Consider the following 14,995-nt stretch of genomic DNA (forward strand, 5'->3'; position numbering starts at 1 on the left):
CTAAACTCGAAATTATCGCTTCGCGCGAAAAAATTCGCAAGTGGAAATCCGGCTTTAGCTCAACCAATCAAAGAGATATTGCAGAGATAATCACTCGTGAATACATGTTAGACGAAAATTAAAACCCTCGTTTGAATTTAGTCTGTTTTGCATTACTTTTATTTTATAGAAAAATAAAAAATGTTTTTCGTGTTTGCACTGGCTTATGCAAACCTCGTAGACAGAGGCGTAACTTGAGCGTTAATTGGGGGGTATATATTTATATATTCAGTTGTGCCCTACTGATTTCTTTTAAAATTCAATTCACTTTCAAAAGAAATCAGTAGGACACAACAGAATATATGAATATGCAACCCCCCCCAAATTAACGTTCTATTTACGCTTCTGCTCATAGATGTTTGTGAGAACCCTCCAGCAGGGGCGGATCTAGGATTTTTCAAACATCAGTCATAAAACGTCGGAGGCGCTCCGCACCTGGGGGGGTCTGAGGCATTTTCTCCTCTAAGAAAATTTTGAATTTCAGAGCCTTAAAAATGCCATTTTCAGCGTTTTAGAGCATTACAAAATGTATTTTGTGGGCATCGTTTTTGCGTAAAAACAATACATTTTGCTTCCTTTTTTCAAAAAAAAAAGAAATGAACAATACTTGAAAGTTTTGCCAAATATTTAGGCTCACTATGATGCCAAATATATGGCTCATTAGCCTGTCTAGGAACGTAAAATTTATTTTATAATAATGCTATTCAAAAACAGATATAGTCTTTAAAAATTTCTACCAAGTTGTCAGGCATAGACCCCCCTAGAGACCCCCATTTAAACCTCTCTGTAATGAGTTAAGTTAGAAATTTGGTACTACAAGTGACAGTTCATAGATATAGAAAAGCTCAGACTTCAAACCATGCAAGTTTATTGTAACTCTTTACCCATCTCCACATCAGTGCAAATTCCTTTGAGAAAAACTCAAAATTTTTTCTGCCAAAGATTAAGCAAAATTATCAGAGTGAAAATTTGCAGTTAAGGACAGCTTAATGCCATAAATGTTTATTAGGCATTTCACTTGACTATTATCTTCTTCAAGGTGTGCTATATAGCAATCACTAGTAGCATTGTATTTGCAAATACAAACAGAATGTAACCAACATGTCTTTAATTATATAATTACATGAATGTTAAAATTGGTTCATGTGTCATGCTTACTGGTTATGATAAATATCTTTTCATATGATCAAAGCTCGTTTAAATGTAAATCTGAAATAATTTACTTTAGAAATTATAATGATCATCAGAAAAATTACCTAGTGATCATGAAAAATACTTTGCTGTTTTGCCAAATTTCAAGGTTTATCTGTATACATAGGAAGACATTTTTACTTTATAGAAAATGCTTTTCATACATCAATAGCCCTTTGTAATTTATGGCAAACAATCTGGTATGAGCCGTAGATTAACACACCTGTACATCTCTACATGAGGTGTTCAGTTAGAAAAGGGGACAATATGTGACATGGGACAACATTTCATGTATGTGAAATACTAAGGTTTAATACCATTCCAGTCAAATTGTCAAAATAAAAAGCTTCATGGATCAGAAGACTCAAAATCACAGGTTATAGTAAACAGCTTCTCATGTAATCAATGTTAGTTTTCTCAAATCTTAAACAATGTGTAGTATAACTGTCCAATGATTGAATGATCAATGATCATAAACTGAAAAGCCCCAAACATTTGTTTATGATAAAGTAAATAATAGTATGGCGCCTTATGGCAACAGATTTTTTGTCCATTGAAATATATTTGCAGGAATGTAGGATTTCGCTGCCATATAACGATCACGATTCCCCAAGCACTAAAGAAATCATAGCTAAAAGTCCTTCGGCAACAACAATTTTAGAAGCATCTATCTGCTTACCATACGCCATATTAACATAAATCGCATCACACACTCGCATAAATTGACTTTGATATAATACATTCATGCATACACTTCAGTTGTGCTTTACTTACGATTTTGGATGTAAATTTCTGCTGATAAAACTCAAAACAATGTTGGCTTGCTTTTGAACATCAATGACTGAAATGTCGCTCGCGAGATCGTCTTTGCCAAGCATTTACAATTCATCCATAAATTTTTCGCCGTCTTGAAAAAATTCCCAGTTTAGAAAGCAGCATTCATGTCAATATATGAATTTGTAAAAGATTTCGATAAATTCCATCTGATTGTAGTTTAGTTTCTCTCATGCTTTAGAAAATTACTATAACCCTTAAATGCCCCGTGTGACAAATTTGTCACACGCATATTTATAGAGCTAGTGCATCCATATTGTATTATATTTTTCCTTAAAAATGCCACCCGTTTCGCTCATTCTAAATGGGTATTACCCAGAGTTCTAAATTTTAGAATGCGGAAGATAGCCAATTTAGATTGCTTTCTGTGCTATCTAAAGGCTATGTTTGTCTCTCCTGACCTCAATATCTCTGGACACTGTTAGTGTGAGACAGAAAAGATGGCGATTAGTAGGAGCGGCAATCGCAGGGTAAAACCCATTGAGTTCTATAATAACTGGAGCGGCTATCTCAAGCGCGGCCTTAGATATCTGGTGACGCCAAAAAAATGGCGGATTTCGTCCGTTGCCGCTGAGATTTACCGAAATTGACCGCTTTTCCGAAAATTTCACAATTTCCCACTCCCTCCTGAGGAAAGAGTGAAGAAAATGTATGTGTGTATTTGGGATTCGGCAAGCAATTTTTTGATGAAAATCACGATAAAAACCTACAATTCGTAACAGCGAGTCAACATAGCTTTCCAGTTATCGGCTCCTACGAGGATGTATTTATAACTATCGATGAAAGAGCTATATGTCGGCTACACATCTATGAATGCAGATATGCGTCGTTTTCTTACCAGCGTCAAACTTGTTTGATCGATTAAACTCTTTAGTCTATACAAAAAAGTATATCATAGTTCATCTCCACAGTGGTTCACGAGAGAGAAGTTAGCTTATTTTTTATCATTGCTATTTTGCTTCTTTTTACTTGTTTCTTTAAAAAAGTAAATATTAAATCTCTGGATATTTACGTATTTTCTGTAATTGAGTTTCATATTAAATTTCAAAAAGACTCAAGTCTGCATAGGTTTGGTAAATCAAAACAAACAATATTGTATAGAAATTACTTTAAGTAACCTTTTTGTGATGTTCTGAAGTGCAACTGCATCAAATACTTGTAAAGTTGTAGCACATTTTGATTTTGTTGTATTGATATATAAATTGGGCAAAATGCAAATAATCATCAAAACACTTATGCTTCCAATGGTGTTTATAATTCATTTTTAGTTTTAATACTTCTACCCTTATTTTTCACTTTGTTTTGTTTTTCCTATATTTTCAATATAAGTGCACAATTTGAATGATTAAAACAGTTTTCACTTCAATAATAAATTTCATAAGCAGTTGGTAGTGCATTTTGTTCTCTGAGTATCCACATTTGGTGTTTTCTTCATACATGAATGATGAAATGCATATGGATATGTCATAACAAGGCAATAAAACCAAATGAATTAAATACCTATAGTGTACTTTTATGCTAGAAGCTTAACAGCTTTCTAGAAATTATAAAGTTATTGGATTATATTACCTCTATATCATCAATCTCATGAAAAGAAATAAGAAGCAAAATATTTGTAGAAAAGCTTTGAAAAGTGAAAACATTTATTTAAAAAGCAGCAATGATGCATATGATAAATCCCATTCTGTACTCTAATAGGTAAATAAGCTCAAACTGTTTCTTAAAGAAATATAAGAAATATATAAGAAATATACAGTACAGTAAATTTAAAGGTTTCATCACTGAATCTTTAATGCTTCAGTATAGTGCATTAGATATTAGTAACATTTAAACAACACTCAACTAAAATATTTTGATAAAGATATGCCATGATTTAAACATTATGTTATATAAAACCCAATGGCTTATTCAGTTTAATGCTTCACATCTGCATCAAGTCATCATCAATCTCAGTACAAATGTTTACATAGACACAAACTTTATGGCCTTTCCATTTTATATGTTGTGAATTGACATTTAATTAAGCATCAAAACACACAACCTTCTTGCCATCTTTTTGGTTCATGAACTTCAACTTCAAAGCATTCAAGGCATCATTAGTGAATCCATTGTCTCCATCCATAGAATTTGACCATGATCAAATTAAATAACTCTGGATAAGGCAGACAATAAATCAATTATCTTTACAGCATTATCATTTTTTTAAGACTCTGCCTGATCAATAACATCTTCCAGTCATCTTTACTTCTTGGTCTTCCCTGCATGTTGTCAGCAAATACAACATAACAAGCTCTGCTCCAAATCATGGGTGCTGTTGGGCTGATCATTTCTTCTTGATACTTTTCACAGAGCAAAATGTGTGCAGGGTCTTTTTGCTTTAGGGAAACTATTTTGCAAATAGATAGGTAAATTTACGATTTCATGCATTAACAAATGACAGAAAAGTATGCAGAAATTTATAGATAAAACAGGAAAACATCAGTATATTTGGCGTTCAAGTCAGTCTTAAAAAATACGATCTTTAATATGTATTTTATGGCTTTTCAAGTGCATGTATAATTGCTTTTCAATCGTTGACGGACTAACAAAACAAACAACTACCTCACCTGTGGGAAGCGATATGTACCTTTTGTGGAAACTACGACATCCAACAATTGAACGATTGAAGTGTTGGCATTATAAAGAAATGCCAAAAAGAATCGTCACAGAATATGGAACTAACGATATCCATATTCTGTGATATCGTGTTTGTTTTTGAAAAATTCTTTATAATTTACTATAGACACCAGGGGGAGGTCGAGAATATTATTTTTCTGCAAAGCGATCATTTCAGCGGAAATACGTCCGTTGGCCGCCATTTTTTTGGCGACCTCGCCCCAGTAAAGATAGCCGCTCCAGTTATTATAGAACTCAATGGTAAAACCATACTCTGACTGTGAAGACATACTCTGCGTCTGGGAAACTTAGTAGGAAAAATATTTCTCTCTCTCCTAATGTTGTTCTTCCCATTCGCACGATCGATACATTTGAAGGCTTTCAAGAAAACCTTAACGAAGGTACAAATAATTTACGTGGAACTGGATCTCGATATGAAAGGAGAGTGAATGAAAACGAATCCTGGAAGTGTTTGCAAGATAATTTAGTAAAGTCGTACATCGAAAATTGTGCCATGTTGCCAGGACAACTCTGCGTAAAATGTGTAGAAGATGGGATACCAGCAAAGCAGAAATTGGATGTCGTGATTGCAGTCACGGACAGTTCTACTGTTTTGAGTGTGCGGAATCCCTTCATCGAACGAGGAATGTTTTCCATTTGGTTGAAGTATGGAAGGTAAGCTTAATTCTTTCTGGCGGCACAGATGAATCCCTATAAAATTTGCCTGCCAGCAAAACATAAACAAGTTAAGTCGTCTATTAGAAGGCAATTCTAGGTGATTATTTCCAAAAGTCAATTCTTCAGATGAAATATTTTTGCTTTTACATTTGGAATTTGTCTTGTTAAGCTCTAGTATTCATCAAATGCTGGCAATTTTTTACAACCATGTCTTAACTCTAAAGTAACTTAATCTGTAGTATTTTGTTAAAACTATCAATCATTTTCAAGAAGGATATGCTGCTATATGCTGTGCATGGTGCCTTATGGAATGTATACATGTTCTTATGCTTAAATAACTACTCTTTAGACTGATTGTGAAATGTTTGTTCCATTACTTTTGGTGGTATATTACGTGACAGTCAGCATGCTAACTGCTCTTCAACACAATCACATACTATAATATGTGTGGATTGAAAGGTACAGTATGGCAACAATAACAGTATTTTGACTTTGACTACATGTAAATGTGTATATGTTAGTAATACTGTTAAGCATTAGCTTCATTTAGGCCAATAATTTCTATGTTAATTATTTGCATAACAATTAATCCAATTTTTAATCTCATACAAAATTTAGGTGGCAGCATTTAAAATTGTTGAATTCTGTCAGTGTATTAAGGATGCTGAAAACTAATTAAACTCCAGCTGTGGCCAGGCTCATCTTGAAACCCAAAATTGCATTTCACTTTGACTTCATGGATTTTGAAAAATTCTTGCTCGAGCCATGTATCCTTGCACAAATTTTGCAGCACTGTTGAAGTTGAATATCCTGAAATGCTACCTAGAGTGGTATGTATTTCTCATAAACTTGAATTGTGTACCCATATGATAGTCTACCCATGAAATAGTGGAAATAGATGGGTTGTACTTTGCAAAAAATTTTATTGAATCACTGTTATTTACAAACAACATAAATAATGCGTATTTGCCTCAAATAAGGTAAGAGCACATTCAAATTGCACATGAAGTTTCCTTTGCTGTTATGACTTTGTATTCAACCTTATTTTATTTTTGAAACAAATGCACAAGTTTACTAGGTGTTCATTTTATTCTTGTTAAGGTCAAAAACATATATAATGTGTTAAACAATGGATCATTCGATGAATACAGGTATGTTATATGTTATAAAACAAAAGTCTATTTACAGTTATTGTAGACCTAATAGTTAGATTATATGTGTAGAGTAGTACAGTCTAACCTGTTTAAGTACACACCATTGGACAACAGACTAGTGTTTTGACTGGCTTAATGAAAGTGTCAGCTTGATTGAGGTTTCATCATTATACTTCCATTATTATTAGCTATATGAGATTAAGTTTTGGATTTTACACAGTATCTGCTTAGTACAGGGTCATTTGATACAAGAGGTTTGACTGTATATATTATATCATTTAAGAATTTGATTTTTTTGTCAGATATTTCAAACACCAAGTCAGATCATTAAAGTTCATACAGAAAGACCTGATTGATTATAGAAATTGCCCTCTTTGCCCACAATTCAGTATTTGATTTCTTTTTTCTACTATTTGCTTTGTGAACTATTTTAAATTATATGTTTTTTGTCACATATATTATCAGAACATTTAAAGTTGTTGTGAAATATGAAGTGTTACATGTTTACCATAAAATTCGTTTCATTTTATTAAAGAGCTTTGTTTGCTTTAGACTGGTGAGTTAGGTGTGGCCATTCATTCCATGGATGCTTGCTTTGGTCTAACTCGCAAAAAGTTGGCAAGGAATAGTTTTGCCGTCCCAAACCATGGCTGCCTTAAGTTTGCTGATCAGGATGAAGTAGATGATTTTGTTGATCAATATAGCAAGTCTAATAACAAAGTAAGAGAGGTAATTATTGCATGATGAAGGACTTTGAAGCCTTTTCAAAAATATTCTGTGAAGGGGAAGGGGGAGTGAATAGTTTGAAAACAAACTTTAAAAGCAATGGCAAAGCCAGCACTTTTTTACTTTTACATTGCAATATTTTTGTATTCAATCACTGGAAAAACAATGAATGGATTTGATTTTCTAAAGAAATTATTAATAATTTTGCTGACAAATTTGCATTGTAAGAGTAAAAGATTGGGCAGGCTTCGCCCCTGAGAAAAGTGGGTCTATGCTTCATGCAGGTCCATGGGCCTTGATACATACGTAAGTAGCTACGTGGATTTAAAATCAAAATTACAAACAGCCAATTTTTTTCTTTTCCTTTAATTTATCATGCTTATGCATGGTCTATGACTTGATTGTGTAAACTGTCATGTTTATTTTTACAGTAATAAAACAATTGTTATATATGCACTAATCTATAATGTGCTCCACCTTATTTTAGAGTTGTCAGATATTTAAGGCAGGAGAAGTTACAGAAGCACTTCACTCCAAAGGAAAAAATCAACTTTTTGATGAAAAAGGAGTGTTTGGTAGTTGTTGCAGTCGGCATTCACACCTTGGACGATTTTTCAGCACTAAATATGGGGAAAGGTTAGTGTCTTAGCCTTGGTTTGCACGTAATTGTCAATATTCTTGATCTTTGATGAGGTAGTATGGAGAACAAATGATGTGGGACAAGTTCATTCACTAACTAAACTTTGAATAAATTGGTACCGTTCTAGGCAAACAAGAGTCATGACATTTTGTCAAAAGTGTCAATTTCGGTGCCGATATTTCATTGTTATGGACACAAGGCTTCATGCCAGGTAATGAATAAAGCTTTGTACCTGGTAATGACAGGGATGGATTAAGAGGCGGGATAGCGGAGGAATGTGCTCTCCTCCAACCGTGATTAGTGGAGATGGATGAGGAGTGGCATTTTCCCTAAGAAATTTATGTATATCAAACCATCAAGCGATCGTAATTGGGGTTTATGGAGCACAATTTCAAAAATCTCCAATCATTTTATATAAGTAACAAAATTTAACGAAAAATGTCTTGCATGTTACGGCAACAAGCAGCCACTAGAATCTTATCCAAACTAGAGCACCCCCTCCCTCCTAAGCTATGTTACCATATCTGTCTTTTGTTGTTCTTTAAATGTTAATTTTGTATTCCTTTTACTTGTTTAGATGGTCAGAAAATTGCCACTCGCTTGTCCAGGCAAATCGCCAAGATCACGAACAAGATGAAATTAACAATTGGGAAACACAATGCTGCCATTGATTCTCTTCGTGATGTTATAAACAGTTTACCCGATCGTCTGACATTTGACAAAGCGAAAGATCCTACATCAGACCTTTATGAGGGATTTGAGTCTGGTGAGGATGACATTCTAGGGGGAAGCCTCGGTCCCAGTATACACAAAGAGGAAGGCTATTGAAATGTACTTAATCCTAAAACGATGTAACGAGGAAGAGAAACTTTTAAACTTGGAGATGGGGTTAGGAGATGGGTTTCATACTGAAGATGAAAACATCGAAGAGCTCTCAGAAGTGGACAGTGACATTGAATAGACGACATAGCTACTATTCTTAAACTAATAGCTACTTTTTATGTACTTATTATGTAATTTAGTTGTTCACGTATCTAGTATAACTGATATCACGCAAACATTTGGTTTTGTGACGTCATGTTAGTGCACAGTCATTTTCTCTTCCTCTGTACAACACCGGAAGTTTTGACGCGTCGTTTAATTGTGAGAGAACTATGTTCTTTATTATTTGTCAATGTCCTACAAGTAAGAGTTTATATGCGACATATATCCCAACCAATTAGCTCTGTCTGCCCAACCCAATTCATCTAAAATTGTGAGCATTCACATTATATAAAATAGCCGAGACGTATCCAAAGCTTTGTCAGTTGATCAACGGGGTCTGGGGCGAGTTTTTGAAAACACCGAATTTCATGATTTGTCCGTCTAAATCATGAAATGAATCCGAACACGTGTTTGGATTAAAATAATATAAAACTCAAAGTTATTAATCTGCGTTACTGAGCACCATTTCACAGAACACGTAAGCCATTTTACAGATCGAACACTCTTGTCATGTTGCACGCCTACCGTAATCATTGCACGTATTACGTATCACGCATTCTTGCCGTGAGCTTCAAATATTCTCTACGCAATACCAACCCTCCCTACAATCACATTCTAAAGTAACATTCTGATGTTAAGAAAAGAACGCGATCGGTTTTTTGGGGCTGTTTTTATTATAAGATGCTACATACTCTGCTACTAATAAGGTCCATGCTATAAGGGTCGTTGTACTAACTAAAAAAATCAATATTTTATTTGAAACATAATTTGTTAAAAAATTTAAAGCCACAACTGTCAACTATTTGCCTTAACAAAACATTGCTACTGGCTACTGCATACTTTTGTGTAACAATCACATATGCTCGATGATATTGGATTATGCGGTGCTGTTTATTTCACAAAAAGCACCGTAAAGTGAAAATGTCGACGCAGCGGAATTCTCGAAATGTTAAAAGTGGAATTCATTTATGATATATATGTTGCTTTATTTTGAGTGTTCGTTGGTACCGTAAATGAATTTATCAACGGCCAGGGCGTTTAATCAATTCTAGATGTTGTGGTGCAGCGAAATGAAAAGAGATACGTGTATATTAGTTGTTTGTGGGAACAAATAAAACAAAACTAAGACAAACTAAAGTTCTTATAAGCCAAATTGTGAACCCACTATAATTAGTATATCATAAAGGTAATGTTGTGAAGGTGGTAGGTGTCTATCGAGGACGGGACTTTATTAGTAAGTAGCGTTGCAAGGAGCGGGGGGGGGGGGCGTTTAATATGTATAAGGGTGTTAATTTAATATAGGGCATTTATTAGATCGTTTACGTCACATATGCCCATATATCATCTGAGAAATATATCGATATGCAAATTTTTTTTGCTTAATAGATTGATTTGATTGGTTGAGTTAAAGTCTGTTTGCACAGGTTAATGCACACACGGCTATAGACCAATCACCGAGCGGGTACTATTGTTTCTATTTTATATATGGACAATGGACATTACTCACATATGTTGCATACTCTTATAAACTGTACTGCCCGTCCATATTAAAGCCCATTCATGTCATTTGAGTTGAAGCAATGCCGAAAAAAGATGCATCAAGAAGAAAACATAAACCGTCTCACTTTCGAGAAGCTCGTGCAAATTGGTGAGAATGTCTCCACTTGTGGTGTTTTTTGTCAACCGGAATCCGTGAACACAGTCGCTTGTGTCCTTAATCGTTATATGACTCTATTATAGGTTGTCAACTCTAAAACATGGGAAGGCTTGTAACCTTAAAAGACAAATTAGATGATTTAGACGGACAAATCAAGAAATTCGGTGTTTTCAAAAACTCGCCCCAGACCCCGTTGATCAACTGACAAAGCTTTGGATACGTCTCGGCTATTTTATATAATGTGAATGCTCACAATTTTAGATGAATTGGGTTGGGCAGACAGAGCTAATTGGTTGGGATGTATGTCGCATATAAACTCTTACTTGTAGGACATTGACAAATAATAAAGAACATAGTTCTCTCACAATTAAACGACGCGTCAAAACTTCCGGTGTTGTACAGAGGAAGAGAAAATGACTGTGCACTAACATGACGTCACAAAACCAAATGTTTGCGTGATATCAGTTATACTAGATACGTGAACAACTAAATTACATAATAAGTACATAAAAAGTAGCTATTAGTTTAAGAATAGTAGCTATGTCGTCTATTCAATGTCACTGTCCACTTCTGAGAGCTCTTCGATGTTTTCATCTTCAGTATGAAACCCATCTCCTAACCCCATCTCCAAGTTTAAAAGTTTCTCTTCCTCGTTACATCGTTTTAGGATTAAGTACATTTCAATAGCCTTCCTCTTTGTGTATACTGGGACCGAGGCTTCCCCTAGAATGTCATCCTCACCAGACTCAAATCCCTCATAAAGGTCTGATGTAGGATCTTTCGCTTTGTCAAATGTCAGACGATCGGGTAAACTGTTTATAACATCACGAAGAGAATCAATGGCAGCATTGTGTTTCTCAATTGTTAATTTCATCTTGTTCGTGATCTTGGCGATTTGCCTGGACAAGCGAGTGGCAATTTTCTGACCATCTAAACAAGTAAAAGGAATACAAAATTAACATTTAAAGAACAACAAAAGACAGATATGGTAACATAGCTTAGGAGGGAGGGGGTGCTCTAGTTTGGATAAGATTCTAGTGGCTGCTTGTTGCCGTAACATGCAAGACATTTTCGTTAAATTTTGTTACTTATATACAATGATTGAGATTTTGAAATTGTGCTCCATAAACCCCAATTACGATCGCTTGATGGTTTGATATACATAAATTTCTTAGGGAAAATGCCACTCCTCATCCATCTCCACTAATCACGGTTGGAGGAGAGCACATTCCTCCGCTATCCCGCCTCTTAATCCATCCCTGTCATTACCAGGTACAAAGCTTTATTCATTACCTGGCATGAAGCCTTGTGTCCATAACAATGAAATATCGGCACCGAAATTGACACTTTTGACAAAATGTCATGCCTCTTGTTTGCCTAGAACGGTACCAATTTATTCAAAGTTTAGTTGGTGAATGAACTTGTCCCACATCATTTGCTCTCCATACTACCTCATCAAAGATCAAGAATATTGATAATTACGTGCAAACCAAGGCTAAGACACTAACCTTTCCCCATATTTAGTGCTGAAAAATCGTCCAAGGTGTGAATGCCGACTGCAACAACTACCAAACACTCCTTTTTCATCAAAAAGTTGATTTTTTTCTTTGGAGTGAAGTGCTTCTGTAACTTCTCCTGCCTTAAATATCTGACAACTCTAAAATAAGGTGGAGCACATTATAGATTAGCGCATATATAACAATTGTTTTATTACTGTAAAAATAAACATGACAGTTTACACAATCAAGTCATAGACCATGCATAAGCATGATAAATTAAAGGAAAAGAAAAAAATTGGCTGTTTGTAATTTTGATTTTAAATCCACGTAGCTACTTACGTATGTATCAAGGCCCATGGACCTGCATGAAGCATAGACCCACTCAGGGCGAAGCCTGTAATCTTTACTCTTACAATGCAAATTTGTCAGCAAAATTATTAATAATTTCTTTAGAAAATCAAATCCATTCATTGTTTTTCCAGTGATTGAATACAAAAATATTGCAATGTAAAAGTAAAAAAGTGCTGGCTTTGCCATTGCTTTTAAAGTTTGTTTTCAAACTATTCACTCCCCTTCACAGAATATTTTTGAAAAGGCTTCAAAGTCCTTCATCATGCAATAATTACCTCTCTTACTTTGTTATTAGACTTGCTATATTGATCAACAAAATCATCTACTTCATCCTGATCAGCAAACTTAAGGCAGCCATGGTTTGGGACGGCAAAACTATTCCTTGCCAACTTTTTGCGAGTTAGACCAAAGCAAGCATCCATGGAATGAATGGCCACACCTTACTCACCAGTCTAAAGCAAACAAAGCTCTTTAATAAAATGAAACGAATTTTATGGTAAACATGTAACACTTCATATTTCACAACAACTTTAAATGTTCTGATAATATATGTGACAAAAAACATATAATTTAAAATAGTTCACAAAGCAAATAGTAGAAAAAAAGAAATCAAATACTGAATTGTGGGCAAAGAGGGCAATTTCTATAATCAACCAGGTCTTTCTGTATGAACTCTAATGATCTGACTTGGCGTTTGAAATGAACACCTAGTAAACTTGTGCATTTGTTTCAAAAATAAAATAAGGTTGAATACAAAGTCATAACAGCAAAGGAAACTTCATGTGCAATTTGAATGTGCTCTTACCTTATTTGAGGCAAATACGCATTATTTATGTTGTTTGTAAATAACAGTGATTCAATAAAATTTTTTGCAAAGTACAACCCATCTATTTCCACTATTTCATGGGTAGACTATCATATGAGTACACAATTCAAGTTTATGAGAAATACATACCACTCTAGGTAGCATTTCAGGATATTCAACTTCAACAGTGCTGCAAAATTTGTGCAAGGATACATGGCTCTCGAGCAAGAATTTTTCGGCAAAATCCATGAAGTCAAAGTGAAATGCAATTTTGGGTTTTCAAGATGAGCCTGGCCACAGCTGGAGTTTAATTAGTTATCAGCATCCTTAATACACTGACAGAATTCAACAATTTTTAAATGCGGCCGACCTAAATTTTGTATGAGATTAAAAATTGGATTAATTGTTATGCAAATAATTAACATAGAAATTATTGGCCTAAATGAAGCTAATGCTTAACAGTATTACTAACATATACACATTTACATGTAGTCAAAGTCAAAATACTGTTATTGTTGCCATACTGTACCTTTCAATCCACACATATTATAGTATGTGATTGTGTTGAAGAGCAGTTAGCATGCTGACTGTCACGTAATATACCACCAATAAGTAATGGAACAAACATTTCACAATCAGTCTAAAGAGTAGTTATTTAAGCATAAGAACATGTATACATTCCATAAGGCACCATGCACAGCATATAGCAGCATATCCTTCTTGAAAATGATTGATAGTTTTAACAAAATACTACAGATTAAGTTACTTTAGAGTTAAGACATGGTTGTAAAAAATTGCCAGCATTTGATGAATACTAGAGCTTAACAAGCCAAATTCCAAATGTAAAAAGCAAAAATATTTCATCTGAAGAATTGACTTTTGGAAATAATCACCTAGAATTGCCTTCTAATAGACGACTTAACTTGTTTATGTTTTGCTGGCAGGCAAATTTTATAGGGATTCATCTGTGCCGCCAGAAAGAATTAAGCTTACCTTCCATACTTCAACCAAATGGAAAACATTCCTCGTTCGATGAAGGGATTCCGCACACTCAAAACAGTAGAACTGTCCGTGACTGCAATCACGACATCCAATTTCTGCTTTCTTTGCTGGTATCCCATCTTCTACACATTTTACGCAGAGTTGTCCTGGCAACATGGCACAATTTTCGATGTACGACTTTACTAAATTATCTTGCAAACACTTCCAGGATTCGTTTTCATTCACTCTCCTCCTTTCATATCGAGATCCAGTTCCACGTAAATTATTTGTACCTTCGTTAAGGTTTTCTTGAAAGCCTTCAAATGTATCGATCGTGCGAATGGGAAGAACAACATTAGGAGAGAGAGAAATATTTTTCCTACTAAGTTTCCCAGACGCAGAGTATGTCTTCACAGTCAAAGAGTATGGTTTTACCCTGCGATTGCCGCTCCTAGAAGTTTGTATTGCGTCCATTTTCTTGTAGGTATAACATCACTTACAACCACGCGAATAAAGGAGGTATCCGCTGTACACTGGTAAAGACAACTCAGAAATAGTACATAGTAAAACAGGAATCGTATGAATTCGATCATTAATAAAAGCTCTGGAATCACTAGTATAGAACCTAACGAACACGAATAATTTAATCCAATAAAATTTAAAAGATCGATACCATGAACAAAAAACGCCTGTACGTGAGGTTACAAGGGATTAGAACTTTGATTTATAGAAGTATAACCATCGTGGTTATCCATACCATTTTCTGTATGTTATATAATATCTGAAATTTTACTAATTTTC

The 14,995-nt window shown here is 34.7% G+C and overlaps 3 protein-coding genes across 6 annotated transcripts; 1 reads left to right on the forward strand and 2 right to left on the reverse strand.

Moving 5' to 3' along the window:
* The first annotated feature begins 6,167 nt into the window (after nucleotides 1-6,167).
* LOC124455119 lies at nucleotides 6,168-8,697 on the forward strand. 4 transcript variants are annotated; one of them, XM_047005844.1, is made up of 7 exons: nucleotides 6,168-6,227; nucleotides 6,499-6,548; nucleotides 6,854-6,935; nucleotides 7,104-7,280; nucleotides 7,765-7,913; nucleotides 8,045-8,128; nucleotides 8,495-8,697. In XM_047005844.1, exons 1-7 carry the CDS (start codon nucleotides 6,213-6,215, stop codon nucleotides 8,586-8,588), a joined length of 651 nt encoding a protein of 216 aa, XP_046861800.1. In that variant the 5' UTR covers nucleotides 6,168-6,212; the 3' UTR covers nucleotides 8,589-8,697. The 4 variants fall into 4 exon arrangements, with proteins under 4 accessions (XP_046861800.1, XP_046861801.1, XP_046861802.1 ...); XM_047005845.1 differs by having other exon boundaries at nucleotides 7,104-7,271; XM_047005846.1 differs by lacking the exon at nucleotides 8,045-8,128.
* A 2,311-nt stretch (nucleotides 8,698-11,008) lies between these two features.
* LOC124455123 lies at nucleotides 11,009-12,830 on the reverse strand. The gene is made up of 4 exons (XM_047005852.1): nucleotides 12,693-12,830; nucleotides 12,067-12,215; nucleotides 11,852-11,935; nucleotides 11,009-11,488 (listed from the first exon to the last, which is right to left on the reverse strand). Exons 1-4 carry the CDS (start codon nucleotides 12,828-12,830, stop codon nucleotides 11,416-11,418), a joined length of 444 nt encoding a protein of 147 aa, XP_046861808.1. The 3' UTR covers nucleotides 11,009-11,415.
* A 900-nt stretch (nucleotides 12,831-13,730) lies between these two features.
* Nucleotides 13,731-14,749, reverse strand: LOC124455121. Its single transcript, XM_047005850.1, has 2 exons — nucleotides 14,207-14,749; nucleotides 13,731-13,853 (listed from the first exon to the last, which is right to left on the reverse strand). Exons 1-2 carry the CDS (start codon nucleotides 14,666-14,668, stop codon nucleotides 13,746-13,748), a joined length of 570 nt encoding a protein of 189 aa, XP_046861806.1. The 5' UTR covers nucleotides 14,669-14,749; the 3' UTR covers nucleotides 13,731-13,745.
* Nucleotides 14,750-14,995: the final 246 nt, after the last annotated feature.

This window comes from Xenia sp. Carnegie-2017, unplaced genomic scaffold, assembly GCF_021976095.1.
Source record: "Xenia sp. Carnegie-2017 unplaced genomic scaffold, XeniaSp_v1 HiC_scaffold_30, whole genome shotgun sequence".
NCBI lineage: Eukaryota > Metazoa > Cnidaria > Anthozoa > Malacalcyonacea > Xeniidae > Xenia > Xenia sp. Carnegie-2017.